The 22,924-nt window shown below is 41.4% G+C and overlaps 1 protein-coding gene across 4 annotated transcripts in view; it reads left to right on the forward strand.

Moving 5' to 3' along the window:
- APBA2 (amyloid beta precursor protein binding family A member 2) overlaps positions 1-22,924 on the forward strand; it is a 339,269-nt gene that overhangs the window by 284,050 nt on the left and 32,295 nt on the right. For all 4 annotated transcript variants that reach the window (XM_033920561.1, XM_033920559.1, XM_033920560.1 and 1 more), the window contains 3 exons: positions 18,758-18,937; positions 20,155-20,367; positions 21,299-21,418. In XM_033920561.1, the coding sequence (XP_033776452.1) occupies positions 18,758-18,937; positions 20,155-20,367; positions 21,299-21,418 (513 nt within the window). The remainder of the gene's footprint in view (positions 1-18,757; positions 18,938-20,154; positions 20,368-21,298; positions 21,419-22,924) is intronic.

Raw genomic sequence — 22,924 nt, forward strand, 5'->3', positions numbered from 1 at the left:
ATTCATTGTGGATATCCTGAAAACCTGGCCACTATCCCCTTCTCTCTTTAACATCTATCTTTCTTCATTGAGTAATTGCCAAAATTGCAGTACTTTACCAATTAAGCAAAAAAATAAATATGTTAAGCCATTAAGGAAAGTGAAATGGAGGACAATTTTAAGAACTGAATATAGTTAAGGAGCCAAGAATCCAGGAACATGAATAATGTGAACAACATGGACATTGACTGCACTATCATCTGATTTTTTTCAGATAAGTGACTGTATTTCAATAATATCACAGTGGAGGGGAACATATTAAGTGTGATGATGGTTTCTAGTACTTACATAAGAACATAAGAACATAAGAACTGCCATCTCCGGATCAGACCCATGGTCCATCGAGTCCGGCGATCCGCACACGCGGAGGCCCAGTCAGGTATACACCTGATGTAGTTTTACCACCCATATCCCTCTATGCCTCTCATAAGGAGATGTGCATCTAATTTGCCTTTGAATCCTAGCACAGTGGATTCCTTAATAACCTCCTGTGGAAGAGCATTCCAGGCGTTCACCACTCGCTGCGTAAAGCAGAACCTCCTGACATTTGTCCTGGACTTGTCCCCCCTTAGCTTTAAACCATGTCCTCTTGTCCGTGTCACGTTGGACAGTGTAAATAATTTGTTTTTCTGCTCTATTTTATCGATGTCTTTCAGTATTTTGAACGTCTCTATCATGTCCCCTCGCAGCCTCCTCTTCTCAAGGGAGAACAGTCCTAGTTTCTTGAGTCGTTCCTCATATTCCAAGTTCTCCATACCTCTTATTAGCTTCGTTGCTCGTCTCTGCACCCTCTCCAGCAGTTTTATATCCCTCTTTAGTTTGGGAGACCAATGTTGGACACAGTATTCCAAGTGTGGTCTGACCATTGCTCTATAAAGCGGCATTATGACTTTCTCCGATCTGCTCATGATTCCTTTCTTTATCATTCCTAACATTCTGTTCGCTTTCTTTGCCGCTGCCGCGCATTGTGCCGACGGCTTCAGGGTCCTATCTATCAGTACACCCAGGTCCCTTTCTTGTTCGCTCTTACCCAGAGTTGCTCCTGACATTCTATACTCGTGTTCCTTATTCTTACTGCCTAAATGCATTACTTTGCATTTCTCCACGTTGAATTTCATCTGCCATTGCTCTGCCCATTTCTCTAACTGATACAAGTCGCTCTGGAGTTCTTCGCTATCTTTCTGCGTTCTGATTGTCCGGCATAGCTTTGTGTCGTCTGCAAACTTAATGATCTCACTGGATATTCCGTCTTCAAGGTCATTTATATAAATGTTAAATAGGATCGGCCCAAGTACCGAGCCCTGGGGCACACCACTAGTCACTTTCTCCCAGTCTGAGAACTTCCCATTTATGCCCACTCTCTGCTTCCTGTTTTCCAGCCATTTGCCTATCCACCTGTGTATATCTCCCTCTATTCCATGGCATTGTAGTTTCCTGAGAAGTCTTTCATGCGGAACTTTGTCGAATGCCTTCTGGAAGTCCAAATATATTATGTCCACCGGCATTCCACTATCAATTTGCTTGTTCACGGTCTCAAAAAATTTTATGGTACTGAGCACTTCTTTCACTAAACATCTATTAATGTTTTGGCACTTAAGCAGAGACATTTACAAACATTTATTGTTTTATTTAATTGGTGAAGTCCTGCAATTTTGGCAAATACTGTAGTCACAGGACTGAAAATTACTATTTTGTGTTTCCTTAGATGAATATTACATAACAATAAGCAATACAGTAATTATTACCAACATGCAAGTTAATTCTTACATCGCTGAAAAAATGGCTGCCCTGGCTGATTTAAAGAATCCTGCCACTCGCTTTGCCCCACCCCCGTTTCCCTCCGTTTGGCTTCTCTGCACCTTCTTTCCTTCCACTCCCCCCTACGCTTCTATTCGTCCTGATCCGGGAGGCCCCTCCTTTTGTGGCAGGCCTCGCGATTGCTCCGGCCTTCTTCTGAAATTACAAATCTTTCCTGATGTGACAAAGGCCACTCAGTTGAAAAGAAGAAAATTTTTAGTTTTAAAATCTAGAATGCTAGCCTTAGGAGCCTCCTTCTTCTTGAAATTTCCTTATAAATGCCTAATTACTTATCAGAATGTACAATATGTTTATTTTGATCCAGGTTATTTAGGGAAATTCTTACAAGATAAGAGTCAGAAATTAGAAACTGATGGAACTTAGTAGGTTTTTGGAAACAGAATTAGGGTAAAATGATAGCAGCAATATTTGATATATTTTATATCTTATTTCTTATTGGTTTTGCTTTGAAATTTCCGTGCAATTCTCATGATGTGGGCTTTGGAATTATTAGTTTTGCTTTGTAATTCTTTGAAAATGTTCTTGTTTTATGCTTGGGGTTTTTTTTCTGTTATATAAAAAAAAAAAAAGCATATAGGGCCTCAGTGAACAATGACTTGTCTTTATTGGCCTGGACATGTCTTTATTGACCCAACATGAGACATGTTTCAGCGTTCAAAGCCTGCAACAGGGGTCAGCCAAAGAACAAAATGCAATTAACTCAGGGATCAGAAGCAGTCCTTAAGCCAGAGCACAGAAAGCATTCTCAACGTCCTGTTCCTGAAACATAAATAAAGGAAAAAATAAAACAGAAACACTGATTGCTGCAGACTGAATATAGACCCATTTGTGAATTTCTTTTTCTAATTTATTCAATATTTGAGTTGATCCACAATATAAATTTCTCTATTATTAATAAAGACATGTTTGGACTTTGAACTAATTTGACGTGGAACTGATGTAAACAATAATACATGTTACAGAATGGAATAGTGATTTTGAGGTACTGCCCCAAAATAGGTCTGTCGGGGTTAAATTCACTAAAGTGTGCCACTACTTTAGAATGTACTAATGTGCATTAACATGTATTATTTACCACATGCATAATTTTATGCAGTGGGATTTACCAAGGATTTTAAGGGGCTCATAATCGAAAGAGAAAAACGTCCAAAAACTGGCCTAAGTCGGCACTTGGACGAACATTGTCCAAATACATCCAAGTGCCGATAATAAAAACAGGTTTTGGCCGTATTTCTAAACGATCTAGGCCCCTGAACGATCTAGGCCCCTGAACGACCAAACCTAAACGGGGCGTTTCAGGAGGAGTGTCGAGGGTGGGAGTTGGGCGGGATGTGGGCTGGCTTAGAATTAGTCGTACAGCATGTATAACCGAAAGTTATACAGCCCAGGATCGACAGAACTTGGATGTTGTGACTTAAACCATCTAAAACATAGTCTAAGTCACAAAAACCCACCTAAAGTCACCAGAAAAAGCACTGCAAACACATAAAACAGACCCCCCCACATACTACCCCAGTGATCACCAACCCCCATAAAAATATTAATCACACCTTTAAAATTCAGCTTCCAGACCATCATTGCCTGGCATAGGAAAGCCTAGTTGTGCAGCACAGGAGGCGGCTTAAGCCGTCTTGAGGGTGGGTTAGGGACTCATGGAGAGGAGGACCCATGCTCATAAGCCCCTGTAATCACTGCATTGATACTTAAACATGTGCACTCCCCTATACACCCCCAAAACCCTTTTTTACTGGCATATAAGTGGTTCCTGCAGCCATAAGGGCTATTAGGGTGGTAGATAAGTGGGTCTAGGGGATTCTGGAGGTGGTTTGGGGGCTCACCGTGACCTATAAGGGAGCTGTAGTGAGGAGAAGACATGCCACCCTTTTTGTGAAGTTCACAGCAGTGCCCTGTAAGGTACCCCACTATTTATGTGCCATGTCTGGGTGTTCAATCCATCACTTTGCAGACCCCTCCCACGTCCAACAGGGCTTGTTCTAGGTGCTTTTGACTTGGATGAAAAGTTGGTCAAAAATGTGGTGTAAAGATGGACAATTTAGCGACTTGAATGATCAGATCAGCAGGACGTATAGTTAGACGATTTTCGAAACAAAAAAAATTTTGGACATATTTTTCGAAAATGTGGCCTAGGCTGTTTTTTACTTTGGACGACTTGCGACTTAGACAAAAACAGACTTAGACGTCCCTTTCGATTATGCCCATCTAAGGTCATTAGTCCAAACAAATATGGTAATGAACTATAGTAAATCTAGCTTTCAGTTTGAAACCAGCTGTCTTAGAAAATGGTTCTATTAATTTATTTTATTAGTTAGTGTAGCAAGGACAAATGCATTGTTATATTTTATTTTTAGTAAAATTGTGCTTTAGGCATTTTTAAGTAATTGATTTTTTAAAGTATTCTATTAATATATTTCACTGGGGAGTGCTACATAGGTCACATAATGTCACGCAAGTGGAACACCTCCACATTAATTTATAGTGATGCTCTCAAAAGTGCTGCTCAATAAATCAAGCTCAGCAGTTTTAGAATTGCTGCTCAGTGACTAATGGTCACAATGCTATTTAAGTTTCTGGTTGCAAACAAAAAATGTTTCAGTCAACTGACAGAGAAATACAGGAAAACAAAAAAGTGGCCAAACATATGTTGACAATTGCAGTAAGCCAGAGAATAGTGCTGAATACGGCTATCCGTCTGATATTTGGGCTGAGGAAAAATGATCACGTCAGTCCTTATTATCGAATGCTGCACTGGTTGCCAGTAGAAGCACAAGTAATATTTAAGTTCTCTTGTATTTGTTTTAAGTTGGTTTGGGGACGGGCCCCTACCTACCTTTTATCTCATTTCATGCTATACAACCCTACAAGGATAACCAGGAATTGCAATTTATTTACCTATCCTAGGATCATTGGTCTTTTTTGGATAGGATGCTAGCATTCCAAGCAAGTAAACAACAGTCCTGGTTGGGCAATTATATTAGCGGAACCATGCAATCTTACAGTGCATTTTGAAAAGAGATTAAGACTGTACTATTTGATAAATTCATTTCTTAACTGAAGTTTTATTCATAACAAAAATTTTATACTGCCTATACTTTAGGAAACATGTTATACTTTTACTCTCAATACTTTGTACTTCGCTGATTGTCCAGTTTCTCTTCTGCGTAAACCGCCTAGAAGTCGTTTGATTGTTGGGGGTATAGAAGAATAAAGTTATGTTATTTTATGTAGAGACACTAGAAAACTGTGTTCATATCCTACAGATTTTAGGATGTAGTTCTCAATGTGGGCTACCCTTAAGATGTTGTATTTTACCACTAACTCATGCTATTTTAGCACAGATACCATTTTCCTAGTTAGGAATACACTTCTCTCTCTGTATTTGCAGGGATTAGGTGCAGAGCCAGTCCGTGAATAGGGAAAAATCATGAATAATTTTATGGGTCGGCTCTGACCCACCCCCGCCTTCCTCCTGTGTCCCCGACCTTGCCTGGTGGTCTAGCGGTGATGTGGCACAGGAGCAATCTTCTATGCCCCTCCCGTGCAAAGCCGTCATCAAAATGGCTGCCGTGAGATCCCGTTGTAGTCTCGAGACTATAATGGGAACTCACGGTAGCCATTTTGATGACAGCTCTGCATAGGAGCACAGGAAGATTGCTCCTGTCCCGCATCACCGCTAGACCACCAGGCAAGATCGGGGACACAGGAGGAAGGCCAGAGGTGGGTCAGAGCCGACCCATAAAATTATTCATGATTTTTTCCCTATTCACGGACTGGCTCTGCACCTAATCCCTGCAAATACAGAGAGAGAAGTGTATTCCTAACTAGGAAAATGGTATCTGTGCTAAAATAGCATGAGTTAGTGGTAAAATACAACATCTTAAGGGTAGCCCACATTGAGAACTACATCCTAAAATAGGATGCACAGGAAGATCACTCCTGCCCCGCGCCACCGCTAGACCACCAGGTAAGTGCAGAGAGGTTCGGGCAGCCTGCAAAAAATCACGAATAAACGAATTCGCGAGTATTAAAACCTCGAATCCAGAGGGAGAGCTGTAGTTGGGGGTTAACAGTAAAATGACACCAGAATTTGCCAGAAGATCCAATTGGTTGGTTTGTGAGAGGAGGTGTGGCTTATTTCCTCATTAAAAGAACACTGACGGTTAGAATGATGTGTTGCCATTTTCTCCAGTGAGGAACTGTTTGTAGGAACCTCCCCCTTATGCAGCAGTAGCGAAATAGGGATTCCCTATCAGGGTTTGAATGGATTTTTGGATATCTGTGGACTTACAATTATATTATATCGAGAATGGTGACCAGTTTTGAAGAGAAGTGAATCTTGATTAAGTGTTCCAGCATATATAAGAATGGTCAATTTCTGAATTTGGAAAGCAGCAGCAGCAGATAAGTGGAGCTTTTTTTCTGACTTATGATGGTGCCCCTACCTTTAAAGAGCTGTGTGCAAAAGTTCTCTACTTAGATTGTATTTAGCTATTTTCAATTTCAGAACAGTCATTATATAGACTATAGTGGTGTTTATATTATTGTGACTTTTGACAGTGAATTTGTTTCTTAATACATCTTAATGGTAGCCCTTATTGACAACTATAACTTTCAATGGGGGCTTCTGATGAGACATATTTTACTATTAACCCAGGTTATTAGTAATTAGGTCTAATTACATAAGATGGGATTTATGCTAAAAAAAAGCACAAGTTAGTATAAAATACAGTATTGTCTTAATGGTAGCCCATGTTCAAAACTACACTGTCAAATGAAGGGTGGGTTGGTTTGTTTATTTTTTTGTAATTTGTATTCTTTTTAAAGTATCTTTGCTGCAATCTTCTTGATGTTAGAAGTTTATTTGAACAGGATACAGGCTATTTATAGTAGATAATGGGGGATATTGAGACCATACACAACTGTGAGTAGACAGGACAGAAATAAGAACAGCCAAAGAAAGATGAGAAAGGACTTTCAGTTTGACTTAGGGGCCTTTTCTTCATTTTCTGTTGCTTGTTATTGGGATTATTGAAGATATCAGCTACTAAGTAGTAGATTTAAAACAAACCAGTGAAAATATTTCTTTACTCAGCATATAATTAAACTCTGAAATTCATTGCCAGAGAATGTGGTGAAAGCAGTTAGCTTAGCAGAAAGTAAAGTTCATAAGCCATTATTAAGATGGACTTGGGAAAATCCACTGCTTATTCTTAGGATAAGCAGCTTAAAATATGTTTTACTCTTTGGGATCTTGCCAAGTACTTTTGACCTGGGTTGGCCACTGTTTGGAACTAGGATACTGGGATTGATGGACCTGCCCCAGTAAGGCACCTCTTATGTTCTTACATGAGCCAAGTATAGGACAATTAGGCCATTGTGACATCACAGATGAGTTTGGCTCTTAGGCATTGGTGGAATGAGGCCTTATGACATCACAGTTTCAGCTTTGGAATGTTGTTGTTCTCTGGGTTTCTGCCAGGTACTTGGGACCTGGGTTGGCCACTGTTGGAAACAGGATACTGGGCTTGATGGACCTTCAGTCTGTCTCAGTATAGCAGGTCTTTTGTTCAGACATGTATGTACATCCACTAAACAGGTCACTAGGTGAAAGGAGGAAAAGACCTCAGAGATTCAAGGGTCTATTTTGTGTCTAAATAGTTCACTCACACAGTCCGTTCATTCATTGACCAATCTCAATCATAGGTGGAAAAAAACCTCTTCCTATAATTTTCATTTTTAAATAATGTACCCCAAAAATCCCACATAGGGCTCCTTTTACTAAGTTGTGATAGTGGTTTTAGCACGCGCTTTGCATATGCTGAATTGCCACGCACACTGGACGCTAACATCAGCATTGAGCTGGCGTTAGTTCTAGCCGCATAGCGCGGGTTTAGTGCGCGCTAAAAATGCTATTGCAGCTTAGTAAAAGGAGCCCGTAGGCACAAATATTATACCAGTCATTAACATGATGTAAACTGTTGATGGCTACACATTTATGCATAAGCTGTGCCTTATGCCTTTATTCTATAATAACCCATGTGCATGCACTTACAGAACACCAATTAGCACCATGGATTCTAGTGCTTCTTTCTTGGTGCCCTATATGGCAGCCTTTATAAAGTTGCCCCCTAAGTTTTAATTTCCTTATGCATTTTGTTTTGCTTTTGCTTCCTTCTCAATTGATGTGAGCTACAGGCTTTTCAACATGGTACAAAATTATTCTGCTTGGTTTTTTTTTTGTTTTTTGTTTTTTAATTATTTGCCCTTCTGTTTGTTTTGTTGGAAAGTTATAGTAAAATCTAATTAAAAATAAGACTTCAGAGCCTGTTTACTAAAGTGTGGTAAAGGGCGGCAGTTACTTTGTTAGTTGCAAAAATTAACAGCCTGTGTGGTAACTACTGGGACATGGTCAACATCTGCCTTGCAGTTACCACATGGTAAATATATCAGCAGATAATAATAATAATAACTTTGGGCTCCTTTTACTAAGGTGCGCTAGCGTTTTTAGCGCATGCACGAAATTACCATGTGGTATGCTTAATGCTGGCGTTAAGGTCTAGCGCGCAAGGCAATTTAGTGCGTGCTATTCCGCGCGTTAAGGCACCTTAGTAAAATGAGCCCTTTATTTTTATATACTGCTATACCTTAACAGTTCAAAGTGGTTTACAGCAAAAAGAGACTGTATTATACATCAAACATATTCTGATAAATACATGATCAAGATTAAGTGGTCAAACAAATTTATCAAATAAGTAGGTTTTTGCTGACCTTCTGAAAGTTTGATAAGAGAAAGCATGTGGAATAAAGATCATTTAAACTTTTATTCCATTTACCAGCTTGAAAGGACAAAGTCCTATCAAGATATCTTTTGTAAATGTGGTCAGAGCATCTGTTCTATCTGTTGATGAATCACTAAGGCCCCATATGTTAAAAAAAACAACCCAATCCCTGAGCATAAACCTCCCCTTCCAATTTTCTACCTCTTGGTCAACATCTGCGTCCTGAGGAAGACCCGGGACAACCGCCCCCCTCGCATCCCCCCTTATTACGCCACCGACCTCAACACTGCTAACCAGTGTATGTTGATAATATCCACCCCTGCAACTCAATTTCAAACTTTTTATTGTGTGTATCCTCAAGGAGGTGGGCATTTGCAAATACATTCTCTTCATCTATTGAGAAATGTCTTGGTTCTTCATTCTATTTACTTCCCCCTTTCTGTTGTGAGCTTGGGTAGAAAGGCAGAGTGTAGCAGAAAACAGCCAGAATGATGATGAGGGCCACCCCAGAGCTTCTGTTAGCCCCCGAGCCTTGCATTGAAGAACATTGCACTAAGGGATTCATGAGGGGGTCATACCTTAATCCTTCAGGGGTCAGCTGCTCAATCAGAATACCTTTTTGTGCTCTGGATGTGACTGAAACTGATCTACCATAAAATGTCCCTTTTACACTTTGGCATTTCTTCCTGTTTGATTTTCCTAATTTTGGACCCTCCCTAGTCTTGTCCAAAACACAACCACAACACACCCCTTTGCTATTCATATGAACTGCAGTGTAGAACATCCAAATTCTGCCATTCCAAAATCACAATTTAGTTATTTTTAACAAATGGATGTTTTGTGTTTGGTTTTTTTTTTTGCCATTTTGAGATGTGTCTGCATGAACAGGAGATACAATGTGTGAGCACTTTTTTCTTAGATTACAAAGTAGAAGTGCCTGCACAATTTTACACTGAAAATTAAAGCAAAGTCTTTGAATGTGTGCACACTATAAAAATTATGCTTGCTCTACATAAGTTGCATATATTTGTGTATAGTGTTCACAAGCTGTGTGCCATTCAACTGTGAATGGTTGTCTAAAATTCTTCTGGCGATTTTCTGGGACCTATTGCCACTGGAAGTGAGACAAATTCCCGGTGTTTTGTAATGTAGGAAAATGTTGAAAACTGTGCTATCTGAGCGTTTCTATGCTTGATAGGTGAAGAGTCCTACTCTGTGATATATAATTTTTGTTAGATGGGGGTCGTTCTATTATTGTTTTTTTTAATTTTTTTTATTATTTGCTGTTATTTTATTAGAGATTATTTATGCTCTGTTTTGTTTTTGTTATGTGTTCACAGTGTATTTTATTAAGTATGTTTATTTGTGACCTGCATAGAATTGATGGATATGCAGGATATGCATTTTTAAAATAAATAAATAAAAAGGCTTTATTAGATGGATCAATCTTATGATTTCTTTCTGTAAGGGAAGCAAAGGTTCATTCATGAAGATGATTTAATTCTAGCCTTTAAAATTAAATTATTTAAAGAATGGTATTGACTTTGCATGAGCTCTCTTTACTGTGCCAGGCAGTTTGCTTCATTTTGTCAGATGAAAATACAAAAATCTAAATCAAACATGACAGCTTTTGTGTCTAATCATTTAACATCATTAGTATTCTGAGTATAACAAAGGAGAGTGGTACAGAGGACGGCTTGAGAGATCATCTTGAAGGGTACTTGTAATAACAGTCATATTTCTCACTGCACCATTCCTATAAAAAGTAATACCTGGTTACCCTATCCATAGCCCCAAAGAGCTTACAATAGCTGATGTGAGAATAGAGAAGGTAGAGAAAGGAAATGATCTATCAAGATAACACTGGGAGTAACAGTCGAGAAATGGAACCCACAGAGTCATAGCTCTGCACTCCAGCCATTCCAGCCAAGTTCTAGAACAGAGATGGGAACAGGCAAATATTTTTAGTTCATTTTTGGAAAATGTCGCTTTCTCCCCAGTTGTAATTGATTTTTTTCCCTTCATTTATTTAACACAACCATTTCTGCAAAAAATGTTAATGTGCCTTAGCAATTTTTAATGCATGCAAATCAATTGTATACTTGTTAATTCATAGGTTAATGTGCATTAAATTGTTATATGCTATCAAGTTTTTAAGGTGTGCTATTCCGTAGCTCATATAAACTGAACCATAAGTACATTGGATAAACCTATAGGCTACTTTGTGGGCTTGTGATGGATTTAACCAAAGGGTTAAATTAAAAACAAATCCCTGAAATATCAGTGCAATGAAATATTTGGAGCCAGGGAGGGGGAATCATTTATTTACTAATTATTTTTTTCATTTAAGATAGAGATTGTAAGTTAATAAGTGTGCACAGAGCTACAATGTCTTCTAGTGAGAATGGAAAACGCCCCCGAAAGTTAATGAAATTAAAAACAAGAGGCCCAATATTTAACTGTGATAGTCAGCATGGATACTGGCTATCATTGAATATATGGTTTTAGCACCGACCTGAAAGTGTTATCTGGTTGGGAGCAATAATTGAAGCCTTTTTTGCTATTCTAACTTTAGCTAGTTAGTGTTCTAAATATGGCTGCTAACCAGATAACCTCCAGCTCTTCCTAGGCTCCACCAACAAACTTTGATGAAATTGTACTGGTTGCCAGTGAATGCAAGAATTTATTTTAAGCTCTGTGTTATAATCTTTAATATATTAAACGGTCAAGTGCCCTATTACCATTACTAGTAGGTAGACCAGGTCATGATGTATGTAAAAAAAAAAAATCTATCTTCAGTTTTCCTCACCAAAAGCAATTAAGTCATCAGTTCAATGGGATGCATCTTTCTTTTATCGAATTCTGTAAATGGCACCTAAATAGGCTGGAGCCTAGGAATACGGTGCCAGCCATGTGTCAGTCACACTTAGACACCATTTACAGAATTGCGCTTAGTGGCATCTGTGTAAAAACCTAGCGCCAGAAATGTAGGCAAAGGTTTTAAAGGCCTACATTTCAGGCACCTAAATTTTTGGAGAATCATACTCAGTGGCACCTAAGTCATGCTCTACCCATAAAAACTTCCACTTAAGTTTCAAGTTTCAAGTTTAATATTCATTTGATGAATCGCTTATAACAATATCTAAGCGATGTACAATTTAAAAACCATCAGAATGTGGTAATACAATTAGATTAACAGAAATTTCAAACCCCCCACAACGCCGGCGCGATGTCTATTAAGTAAAGTGGGGAGGTTCCCCAACAAAACCCCCCGTCGGAGCCCCTAAAAACTGTAATTTTCTTCGGCGCGCGCCTCCATCTTGCGCTCAGTTGTCGGCGCACGCCTTTGTCTTTTGCGCCGTTGTCTATGAACCGGTGAAAGGTTACATAAGAAATAGGTAAAGGGCAGCAAGTTACATCAAATTTGGCAAGGGGAAAATATCATTGAGAGTAAGGGGCATCTGTTTAGGCACCTTTCACATAATCGGGTAGGCGCCTATCGCCCAATTAATTAAAAAAAAAAATATTGAGGCTATTAAAGGGATTTTGCCAATTAAACACCTCCCCCCCCCTTTTTATCAAGCTGTGTTAGAGGTTTTTAGCGTAGGCTGGCAAATAATTATATGAGAGTCGGAGAATTTACTGTACTGGCCCGTATTAAAATCCTCTAGCATAGCTTGATAAAAGGTGCCTAACTTTAGGCGCCCTGTAGAGAACCTGGCCCTTGGTTTTTAAATTATGATATTTGAATTCCAAAGTCAGGTTTTTTTCTATTAAAGTTCCCATCCGTGAAATTTTTATCAGCCTCAGTGACGGTGATTAGTGTTGGTGAGAAAATAGAGAGCTGTGAGGACAAAAGTATGGGTGAGAAAGAAGAATCAGGTGATCCAATTTAGTAATAGGATGTGCATATTTTTGCAGTCAGATATTTGATGTTGCAGTAGTGAGCTTGAAGGTACAGAGATACCAGACAGCTCTGTGTAACTGGGATAGCCTAGATCAGTGGTCTCAAACTCAAACCCTTTGCGGGGCCACATTTTGGATTTGTAGGTACTTGGAGGGCCGCAGAAAAAAATAGTTAATGTCTTATTAAAGAAATGACAATTTTGCATGAGGTTAAACTCTTTATAGTTTATAAAACTTTCCTTTAACAGTTTTACCTTATGCAAAATTGTCATTTCTTTAATAAGACATTAACTATTTTTTCTGCAGCCCTCCAAGTACTCTATTTTTTCTGCAGCACTCACATTTAAAGTTTAATATCTTTTCTTTCTCAAAACTGGCACATTTCTATTACTAAATTGAAAATAAAATCATTTTCTTACCTTTGTTTGGTAATTTCATCAGTCTCTGGTTGCACTTTATTCTTCTGACTGTGCATCCAATATTTCTTCTCTTCTTTCAGCCTCCTGTATGCTTCCTCTCCTCCAGACCTCATTCCCTCCCCCAACTTTTTCTTTCTATTTCTATGTCTGTCTTTCTCTGATTCCTTGTCCCATTTTTTGCTTTGTTTCTGGCTCCCTGTCCCTCCCCCTTTCTTTCTTTTTTCCTTCTGGCTCCCTGTCCCCCCCCTTCTTTCTTTCTTTCTTCCTTCCTGCCCTCCCCCATGCCACCGCCGCCGGGGAATAGGCTGCTGCTGCTGCTGGCGCCATCGGGAACAGACCAAGATCTCCACGGGGCCGACCATCTCTCGCTGCCCGATGTCAATTCTAACGTCGGAAAGGACGTTCCGGGCAGCCAGGCAGCGATTGGCTAGCCAGAACGTCCTCTCAACGTCAGAATTGAGGTCGGGCGGCGAGAGTAGCAGGGAGATCATAGAGCATGGGCGGTGAGAAGGGAAGGGAAGCAGTTGGGAACCCCTGCTCTAGACGAGCCGCACTCTATGAAGAACAGTGGAGGGTGACCAGTTGTGCAGACCGCCCCCCCTTGGTACGCCACTGGAGCAGCAGCGTGTCTGGCGGCTCATTTCATTCAAAGCCGCGGGTGGCGGCTCCTTGCGAGATCCACGCCTGCGTCTGAAGCCTCTCTGATGATGTGATGTCAGAGAGGCTTCCGATGCAGGAGCGAATAGCGCAAGGAGCCGCCAACCCGCGGCTTTGAACGGAACAAACCGGCCAGACCCGCTGCTGCTCCAAAAGGAAGGAATTATCCAGTCTAGACCGCGGGCCGCAAATAAAACTTGGAGAGCCACATGTGGCCCATGGGCCGCGTGTTTGAGACCACTGGCCTAGGCCAGTGGTTCTCAACCCTGTCCTGGAGGACTACCAGGCCAATTGGGTTTTCAGGCTAGCCCTAATGCAAGGAGCAGATTTGCATGCCTGTCACTTGCATTATATGCAAATCTCTCTCATGCATATTCATTAGGGCTAGCCTGAAAACCCGATTGGCTTGGTGGTCCTCCAGGACAGGGTTGGGAACCACTGGCCTAGACCACTCCTACTATGACACTCCCAATGCATGTGTAATCCTTGGTTTGGTATAACATCAGAAGGGCTTCACGAGAGGTTACAGGTACTACTTGACATTAGGGAAATTTTTTGGGTGAGGCATTGGGGTCAGAGGGTCATCTCAGATAGGGAGACTGGTGAAATTTGGGTAAGAGGGTTAGGGGAGGGGGTAATTAGAGGATCAGATATCATCTTAGGGGGGGTGAATGTTGGGGTACCACTAGACAACATGGAAATTTTGGTGGATAATTGGGGGGAGAGCAGGGTTTGGTGTTCAGAATATTAGGGAGTCATTTTGAGAGGGGAGATGGCAAGAGGACTGGAAGATCAGAGGTTAACTTGGAGGGAGGTGGAGGATTGAGGGTTTGGGGAGGGAGGGGAGTGGAAGTGAACTCTTCCACAGTAGCATGTTTTTCTTAAATGCTGCTTATGCACTAATAGAAAGGGGGGATATAGTGAGCTGCAGACTACTGCTGTGGTGTGCACTGTTTTAATATGGCAGTAATTGCAGTACCAAGGTCAAGAATTATTGCATCTCCGTGGTAAAAATTTGTGGAAAGTTCATGTTAGAAGTCATACAGTCAGTGGCTGTGACACATGGCTTTCTGAACATAAGAACATAAGCAGTGCCTCCGCTGGGTCAGACCAGAGGTCCATCGTGCCCAGCAGTCCGCACACGCGGTGGCCCAACAGGTCCAGGACCTGTGAAGTAATCCTCTATCTATACCCCTCTATCCCCTTCTCCAGCAGGAAATTGTCCAATCCTTTCTTGAACCCCAGTACCGTACTCTGCCCTATTACGTCCTCTGGAAGCGCATTCCAGGTGTCCACCACACGTTGGGTAAAGAAGAACTTCCTAGCATTCGTTCTGAATCTGTCCCCTTTCAACTTTTCCGAGTGCCCTCTTGTTCTTTTATTATTCGAAAGTTTGAATAATCTGTCCCTCTCTACTCTCTCTATGCCTTTCATGATCTTGTAAGTCTCTATCATATCCCCTCTAAGTCTCCTCTTCTCCAGGGAAAAGAGTCCCAATTTTTCTAATCTCTCAGCGTATGAAAGGTTTTCTATCCCTTTTATCAGACGTGTCGCTCTTCTCTGAACCCTCTCGAGTAACGCCATATCTTTCTTAAGGTACGGCGACCAATATTGGACGCAGTACTCCAGATGCGGACGCACCATCGCCCGATACAACGGCAGGATAACTTTTTTTGTTCTGGTTGTAATACCCTTCTTGATTATGCCTAGCATTCTATTTGCCTTCTTAGCGGCCGCTGCACACTGTGCCGTCGGCTTCATCGTCATGTCCACCATTACCCCAAGTCCCTTTCTTGGGTACCCTCCCATTGTATAGCTGCACCTCGGGTTTCTGCTCCCCACATGTAGTACTTTACATTTCTCAATGTTGAACTTCATCTGCCATCTCGTCGCCCATTCCCCTAGTTTGTTCAAGTCTCTTTGCAATTCTTCGCAGTCCTCTTTAGTCCGAGCTCCACTAAATAGTTTGGTGTCGTCCGCAAATTTTATTATCTCACATTTCATCCCTGTTTCTAGATCATTTATGAATATATTAAATAGCAACGGCCCAAGCACCGAGCCTTGCGGGACACCACTCGTGACCCTCCTCCAGTCCGAGTAGTGTCCCTTCACTCCCACCCTCTGTTTCCTACCCGCCAACCAGTTTCTGATCCATCTATGTACATCTCCTTCCACCCCATGGTTCTTCAGTTTACGAAGTAGGCGTTCGTGGGGTACTTTGTCAAAGGCTTTTTGGAAGTCTAGATATATGATGTCTATGGGGTCACCTCTGTCCATCCGTTTGTTAATTCCTTCAAAGAAGTGCAATAAGTTAGTTAGGCACGATCTCCCCTTGCTGAAACCATGTTGGCTGGTTGTCAGAAGTTTGTTTCTTTCAAAATGTTCATCGATGTTATCCTTTATAAGTGCTTCCACCATTTTCCCTGGAACCGAGGTCAGACTCTGTAGTTTCCCGGGTCACCTCTTGATCACTTTTTAAAGATGGGCGTAACATTGGCTATCTTCCAGTCCTCTGGGATCACGCCTGTTTTCAGGGATAGATTGCAAATTTGCTGCAGTAGTTCCGCTATCTCCTCCTTTAGTTCCTCAGAATAAATCAATCCACACAGTCTATTGTGCATGGAAGGTTCTGTAAGCGGTAAGGCCTTATCCATTAGGAATGCGCTAATCAAAGTGTGGCATTGTACCTACGCTAACCAGTTAGCTCAGAACATGTCCCCAGTCTCCAGACCCACCCCCCAACATTAAAAATTAATTTAGATTTTTTAGCATGTAAGTAATGTGCTTACATTGGAAAATTGCCAAGGGATGCCTCAGCATGTCCTGTGTTAAGGTATTTTTTTGCTACTGTAAGTGCACATTAGGTGCTAACCACAGCTTAGTAAATGGACCCCATAATCCTCTGTTGCCTCAGATAAAACCTTAGATTGTGAATCATCCAAGGACAAGGAAATACCTACTGTACCTGAAAGTAACTCATCTTGAGCTATAACTGAAAATGGTATAATCAGAAAATAAATAAACAAATTAGGATAGTATTATAAAAATTTCCAAGTTTATTTGTTACTTATATGCTGCCTATCAATGGAGGTTGTCTATGTGCTTTCTATATTCAGGTACTTAAGCATTTTCCAGCTGTAACCATTAGGCCTCTCCTCCCCTCCTTGGGGACTGCAATGAGACTGCCTTAAAATCTCTTTCCAGGAACCCAAAAAATTGGCAGCTCTGCTTTTGACAGCCAGAATTGAAGAACAATTTAGCAAGAACACAAAATTCATAGTTCTTGGACAAAACTGTCTACAGGCTTATGTCACACAGACAACACAGAGATGGCTATGTATCTTGTCGGTATAGATGAGATTGAAGAATTCAGCCGGGAACGGGTAATTAAATTTGATCCATAGGAGAATAGGTCAAAATGGGATGAAACATGATGACAGATGCAGGCCAAATGGCCCATCCTAGGGTTACCATATGACTCCAGGAAAAGGTTTTACTTCCTTTGTTTTCAAGGGAAGTGAAACCCAGATGCTTCACTCCGTCCTCCTTTTTCTGGAGCCATAAGGTAACCCTAGCCCAGGGGTGTCCAATGTCGGTCCTCGAGGGCCGCAGTCCAGTCGGGTTTTCAGGATTTCCCCAATGACTATGCATTGAAAGCAGTGCATGCAAATAGATCTCATGCATATTCATTGGGGAAATCCAGAAAACCCGACTGGACTGCGGCCCTCGAGGACCGACATTGGACACCCCTGCCCTAGCCTATCCAGTCTGCCCATCTGCAGCATCCACTATCTCCTCCTCTCCATAAGAGATCCCAAATGCCTGTCCCATGCTATATTAAATTCAGACACAGTCTTTGTCTCCACCACCTCTACCGGGAGACTATTCCATGCATATACCATATGCATATTCATATAAGTATTTCCTTAAATTACTCCTGAGCCTATCACCTTTTAACTTCATCCTATGCTCTCTCACCCTGGAGTTTCCTTTCAATTGAGACTGGCTACATGCCTATTTATGCCACATGGGTATTTAAATGTCTTATCATATCTCCCCTCAGCAGGCATCCAGAAAGCAGATTGGAGCCAGGTATCAATTGGGTGGGGGGATCTGTACAATTATTTTTGGAACATTCACTTTCTCATTGATGTACAGAGCTGCCAAGCTACTTACTTCCTGGAAGAAGACTTGTAGCCCATTCTGGTTTCGAACATACACACCAAAGTCGATGTCACAAGCCCCATAATACATCTAGATAGTTTTATCTGAAATCCAGAACTGGACCAAAACCTATCTTTTGGAACTGAGTAACCAGGGGTGTAGCCAGACATCCAGTTATGGGAGGGCATATCTCCCTCCCCTCTGCTCTACTGTTCCCTCTAAGCCAGGGATCTCAAAGTCCCTCCTTGAGGGCCGCAATCCAGTCGGGCTTTCAGGATTTCCGCCATGAATATGCATTGAAAGCAGTGCATGCACATAGATCTCATGCATATTCATGGAGGAAATCCTGAAAACCCGACTGGATTGCGGCCCTCAAGGAGGGACTTTGAGATCCCTGCTCTAAGCTGAATAAGAGTTCTCCAATTACATTGCTGCCAGTGGGGGAGAGGAGGGGGTCAGGGGTGCTTCAAATGGTGTTCTGAATCACTAGGATTCCTGCTCAGCTTAGAAGGAATAGTGCTCCCCTCCCCCACAGGAAGTTGAACATCTTTCAACTCCCCCATCAGCCCCTCCATACCTTTTAACCTTTCAGTTCTTTGCCAGCAGTGATTCATACCAGTTGCTCGTGCAAGCTCTGAGCTTTCCCTCTGACCTGGTTCCACTTATGCATAAAGGGGGAAGACTCGGGGCCAGTGCAAGCAGCAGGTATCTTTCCTGCCCTCCTCCCCCCCCCTCCCAATAATGTAACTAATCACAGCTAGGAGCTTCTTACTGCTGTGCTGCAATTAAGGTGACTTCTGTAAATGCTGCTGTGTTGCATTTCACAGTTTTTAAGCCCATGCCGCAGGTTTTGAAGGTCTCTCTGTATTCAGGGTGTGTCCAGGGTGAGCATTGCCTGCAGCAGCTTCTTAGCCATCTGGTTACTGTTTCTGATTGCAATCTCTTTTGACTTTGCAGGCACAGCTCATAGCTCAGTCCATTGGGCAGGCCTTTAGTGTGGCCTACCAGGAATTTTTAAGAGCCAATGGAATTAACCCCGAAGATCTCAGCCAGAAAGACTACAGTGACATAATTAATACTCAAGAAATGTATAACGATGACCTGATACATTTCTCTAATTCAGAGAACTGCAAAGAGGTACCATTCAGGTTTCCAATAATGGAGAAATAGAGTGACTTAATTAATATGTATAGCCCAATTTTTGTTTCCAAATGTCTAGCAGAACTGATCATTGTAGCATTTTACATTTTGCTGTAAGAGTCAGTCACCTCCGGTATGCACAGCATACAGCGCTGATTAAACCAATTAAAATTTTAAGTTAGGCCTACATCGGTTAGGTGCACCAAGTGCTTTTTAAAGAATCAGGGCTTAAACATCTGTTCCATGAGATAACCACATGGGCAGCTGCTGAGCACACCCCAACATTTACCATAGAGGCTCTAAAGAGTTCTTTTGCAACAAATACTAAATTATACCACACTTTAGTAAATAGGCCCCGTAGTCATTTTTGTCCAAAATATTGTGCAGGTGCTTCTAGCTCTGGTTTTAGTGAATGGGTTTCTTCCCCAGGATAGGGTTAACAGAATTATTCATGCAAAAAAGAGAGCACGTGTCCCCGTCCGCCTCCAGCCCTGCCCTGTTCCACCACCAGCCGCGCCCCCACACAAACCTCATCTCCTCTTCCTCGAGTCCGGGCCACGTCCGGAGGGCCTCCAAGTGTGTGCGAATTCAACGTGATGACATCACATGCATGTGCGCATGCAAATGATGTCATCGCATTGCATCTGCTCATGGTCGTCGGTTCTCCAGATGTGGCCCCAAACTCAGGGCCTTCCAAAACCCGAACAAACTGCCAGGTTTTGGAAATCCATCTGGGCACCCAGAGAGTCCTCTAAAAAAAGGACATGTCTGGGTTTTCCAGGACATCTAGTAACCCTATCTCAGAATAAATCTGTTTTACTACAAATAACTGAACTGGTAAATAAGCTGCTGTGTGGTTTCATGTACGTAGACTGGAGAAAAGATCTATTTTCCAGCAGCGGCTTTCTGTTTGTGCCTACCCTACTATGGTCTTATTTTGTAGCTATGATGTTTGTGTGCAATGTTCATTTTGAAGCAGTACTGGATATATACGTCACAAAAGGAACAGAAGACAGAAGAACATCACAAACCAATATCGCATAGAGCCAAGTGAGAAATTACTGGCACAATAAATGCAGTGAAATGTTTCTAGAATGTATTCTGACGTACCATCGGGTTTTATGAAATGTTGTGATTTTTAGGGAAGGTAATGAGCAAAGCTTTAAATACAAAACAACAGGGGGAAATTGTGTTGTTTTATTTCATGTTTGCAGCTGCAGCTGGAAAAACATAAGGGTGAAATCCTGGGCGTGGTGATTGTGGAATCAGGCTGGGGCTCCATCTTGCCCACCGTGATCCTGGCTAACATGATGAATGGAGGCCCTGCAGCCCGTTCAGGGAAACTAAGCATCGGAGACCAGATCATGTCGATCAACGGGACGAGTTTAGTCGGTCTTCCTCTTGCAACATGCCAAGGGATCATCAAGGTGCCTGACATTTCAGACATTGATACATACTATTTTCAGTTTTGAAATAACTTTTCAATTCTAAGTTGAGCAGGAATCTTATACTTTTTTTTTTCTATTGCTGCCCTATGCTTCATACTGAAACTCATTGAAAACAAAAATAAGAGTAAATGGCACCCTGCGATAGTTTATGTGATCTGAAAGCTGTGGTGTGGTAAACTATGGTAGTGAGTGAGAAGGAGCAGCCTTTCTTGGCAGGTCCCTGTGTTCCACTGAAATCTGTGTTGTGGAGAATGTAATAGCTCGGCTCCGAGACATAAATTCATAGGGATTAATAGAATTTAAAGCTTAAGGTTGGGTGTTAACTGTGCTGCCTGGAACTGCCAGAAATGTATTCTGTTTATATATCAAACCCAAAAGAACTACAGAAAATGTACAAGGATCAGGAATTATATTCATAAGAACATAAGCAATGCCTCTGCTGGGTCAGACCTGAGGTCCATCGTGCCCAGCAGCCCGCTCACGCGGCGGCCCAACAGGTCAAATCAATGAAAAATGTGTTTCCAAAATTGGTCCTTGGTATGAAGGGTGCGGTAGGCGTCTTGGTGTAGATGCGCAGTTCCTTTGACAGGAGTTTATTTACCGCCTGTTTCTTCAAAATTTTATGTTTTATTGCTGTTATCCATATGGTTCTTGTATACTTATGTACTGAGCATCACAGACCCCTGAGGAAGAAGTGTTTTTCGAAACAAGGACCATGTCAAGCTCGTACCCTTCATACCAAGGACCAATTTTGGAAACAAATTTTTCATGGATTTGAATAAAATTCCTGATCCTTGTACATTTTCTGCAGTTCTTTTCTTTTGGTTTGATTGCTGTTTCTTCACTGCAGATCTGTTGGTTTCTTTTTTATTTTGTTCTGGTTATATATACCATTGTGGGGTTTTTTCAGGCTCTAAAGAATCAGACACAAGTTAAACTGAACATCGTCAGCTGCCCTCCTGTCACGACTGTTCTTATAAAACGACCTGATCTGAAATACCAGCTTGGATTCAGCGTACAAAATGGAATTGTAAGTAAGATAGTTTGGTGTCTGTATTATGATATCGTTCAGCATTCCCCACAGTGAAAAATGCATTGAGTATGTACTCCATACAGAGTACAGGCAAGACCTTCATGCCAACAGAACAGTTTGGTTCATTTTAACTGAAGAGGACAGACATAGAGAGCGTCAAAAGATTGGTTATACTGGGGGAAGACTAAACTCCCTCCAGCACTAAATGATGAAAGAAGAAGACTAACATTTTCCATCCAGTCTGCCTTGTAGAGATTCATCCAATGTACATAGATGTACATACAGAATCACATAAGCAACCCAACACCAGGCCTCTCTATCAAGGTTTTTAGTATATTATTGTAAATCTATTTCAATCATTTTTTTTAAGTTTAATCACTGATCTACCACATAACTTCCGAGCAAGTGCATAGCATAAAATATACTCCAAAAATATAAGAAATAAACATTTGATTAAAAAAAAGAATAAAACCATATACAATATTGTTACAGCTAAGAAACATGATGGCTGTTGATTGAGGATTTTAGCTAATACGTCTGCTTTAATGATAGATACCAGTTGGTCTAGACTAGTCTAGGCAGGATTAGTTTTGTATGAAATTTCTGATTTGTGGTACTTGACTACCACCTAGTGGTTTAGTTTTGTAAGTTCATCATGGCATGCTTGTAAGTACCATGCTTTGATTTTTCTGTGGTATCAGACTTCAACACAGAACATGAGTCTAGAAGAGTAAAGCAAATTAGAATAAACTTGCACATATCTGTTTTTAAAAATGTTACATAAATTGCTATATTTGGAAAATAATTTTCTATAGGGCGTCTAGTTTAAAAAATGGATGTTTAGTTCTGTACTTACTGGAATCATTTAAGTCGGCACTTGGACGAACATTTCTCAAAAATGTCCAAGCGCCGAAAATAAGACCAGGTTTTGGACATATTTCTAAACGACTTAGACCTTCATAGTGCCACTCAATGTCCAAAGCTAAACGGGGCGTTTCAGGAGGCGTGTCAAGGACGGGAGTTTGGGCGGGACGTGGGCCAGCTTAGACTTAGTCGTACAGCATGTATAACCGAAAGTTTAACCACAGAGCCTAGACGGAACTTGGACGTTGTGACTTAGACCATGTAAAACATGGTCTAAGTCACAAAAACCCACCTAAACTCACCAGATAAGCACTGCAAACACATAACACAGACCCCCACACATTACCCCAGTAATCACTAACCCCCCCACCCCATAAAAATTTTATTCACAACTTTAAATTTCAGCCTCCAGACCATCATCACCAGGCCGCCTGGCATAGGAAAGCCTAGTCGTCCAGCCCAGAGGCAGCTTAAGTCATCTTGGGGGTGGGTTAGGGACCCATAGAGAGGAGGACCCATGCCCATAAGCCCCTGTAATCACTGCATTGATACTTAAACATGTGTACTCCCCTATACACCCCCAAAACCCTTTTGTACTGGCATATAAGTGGCTCCTGCCGCCATAAGGGCTATTGGGGT

This window comes from Geotrypetes seraphini, chromosome 14 (assembly GCF_902459505.1).
Source record: "Geotrypetes seraphini chromosome 14, aGeoSer1.1, whole genome shotgun sequence".
NCBI classification, from domain to species: domain Eukaryota; kingdom Metazoa; phylum Chordata; class Amphibia; order Gymnophiona; family Dermophiidae; genus Geotrypetes; species Geotrypetes seraphini.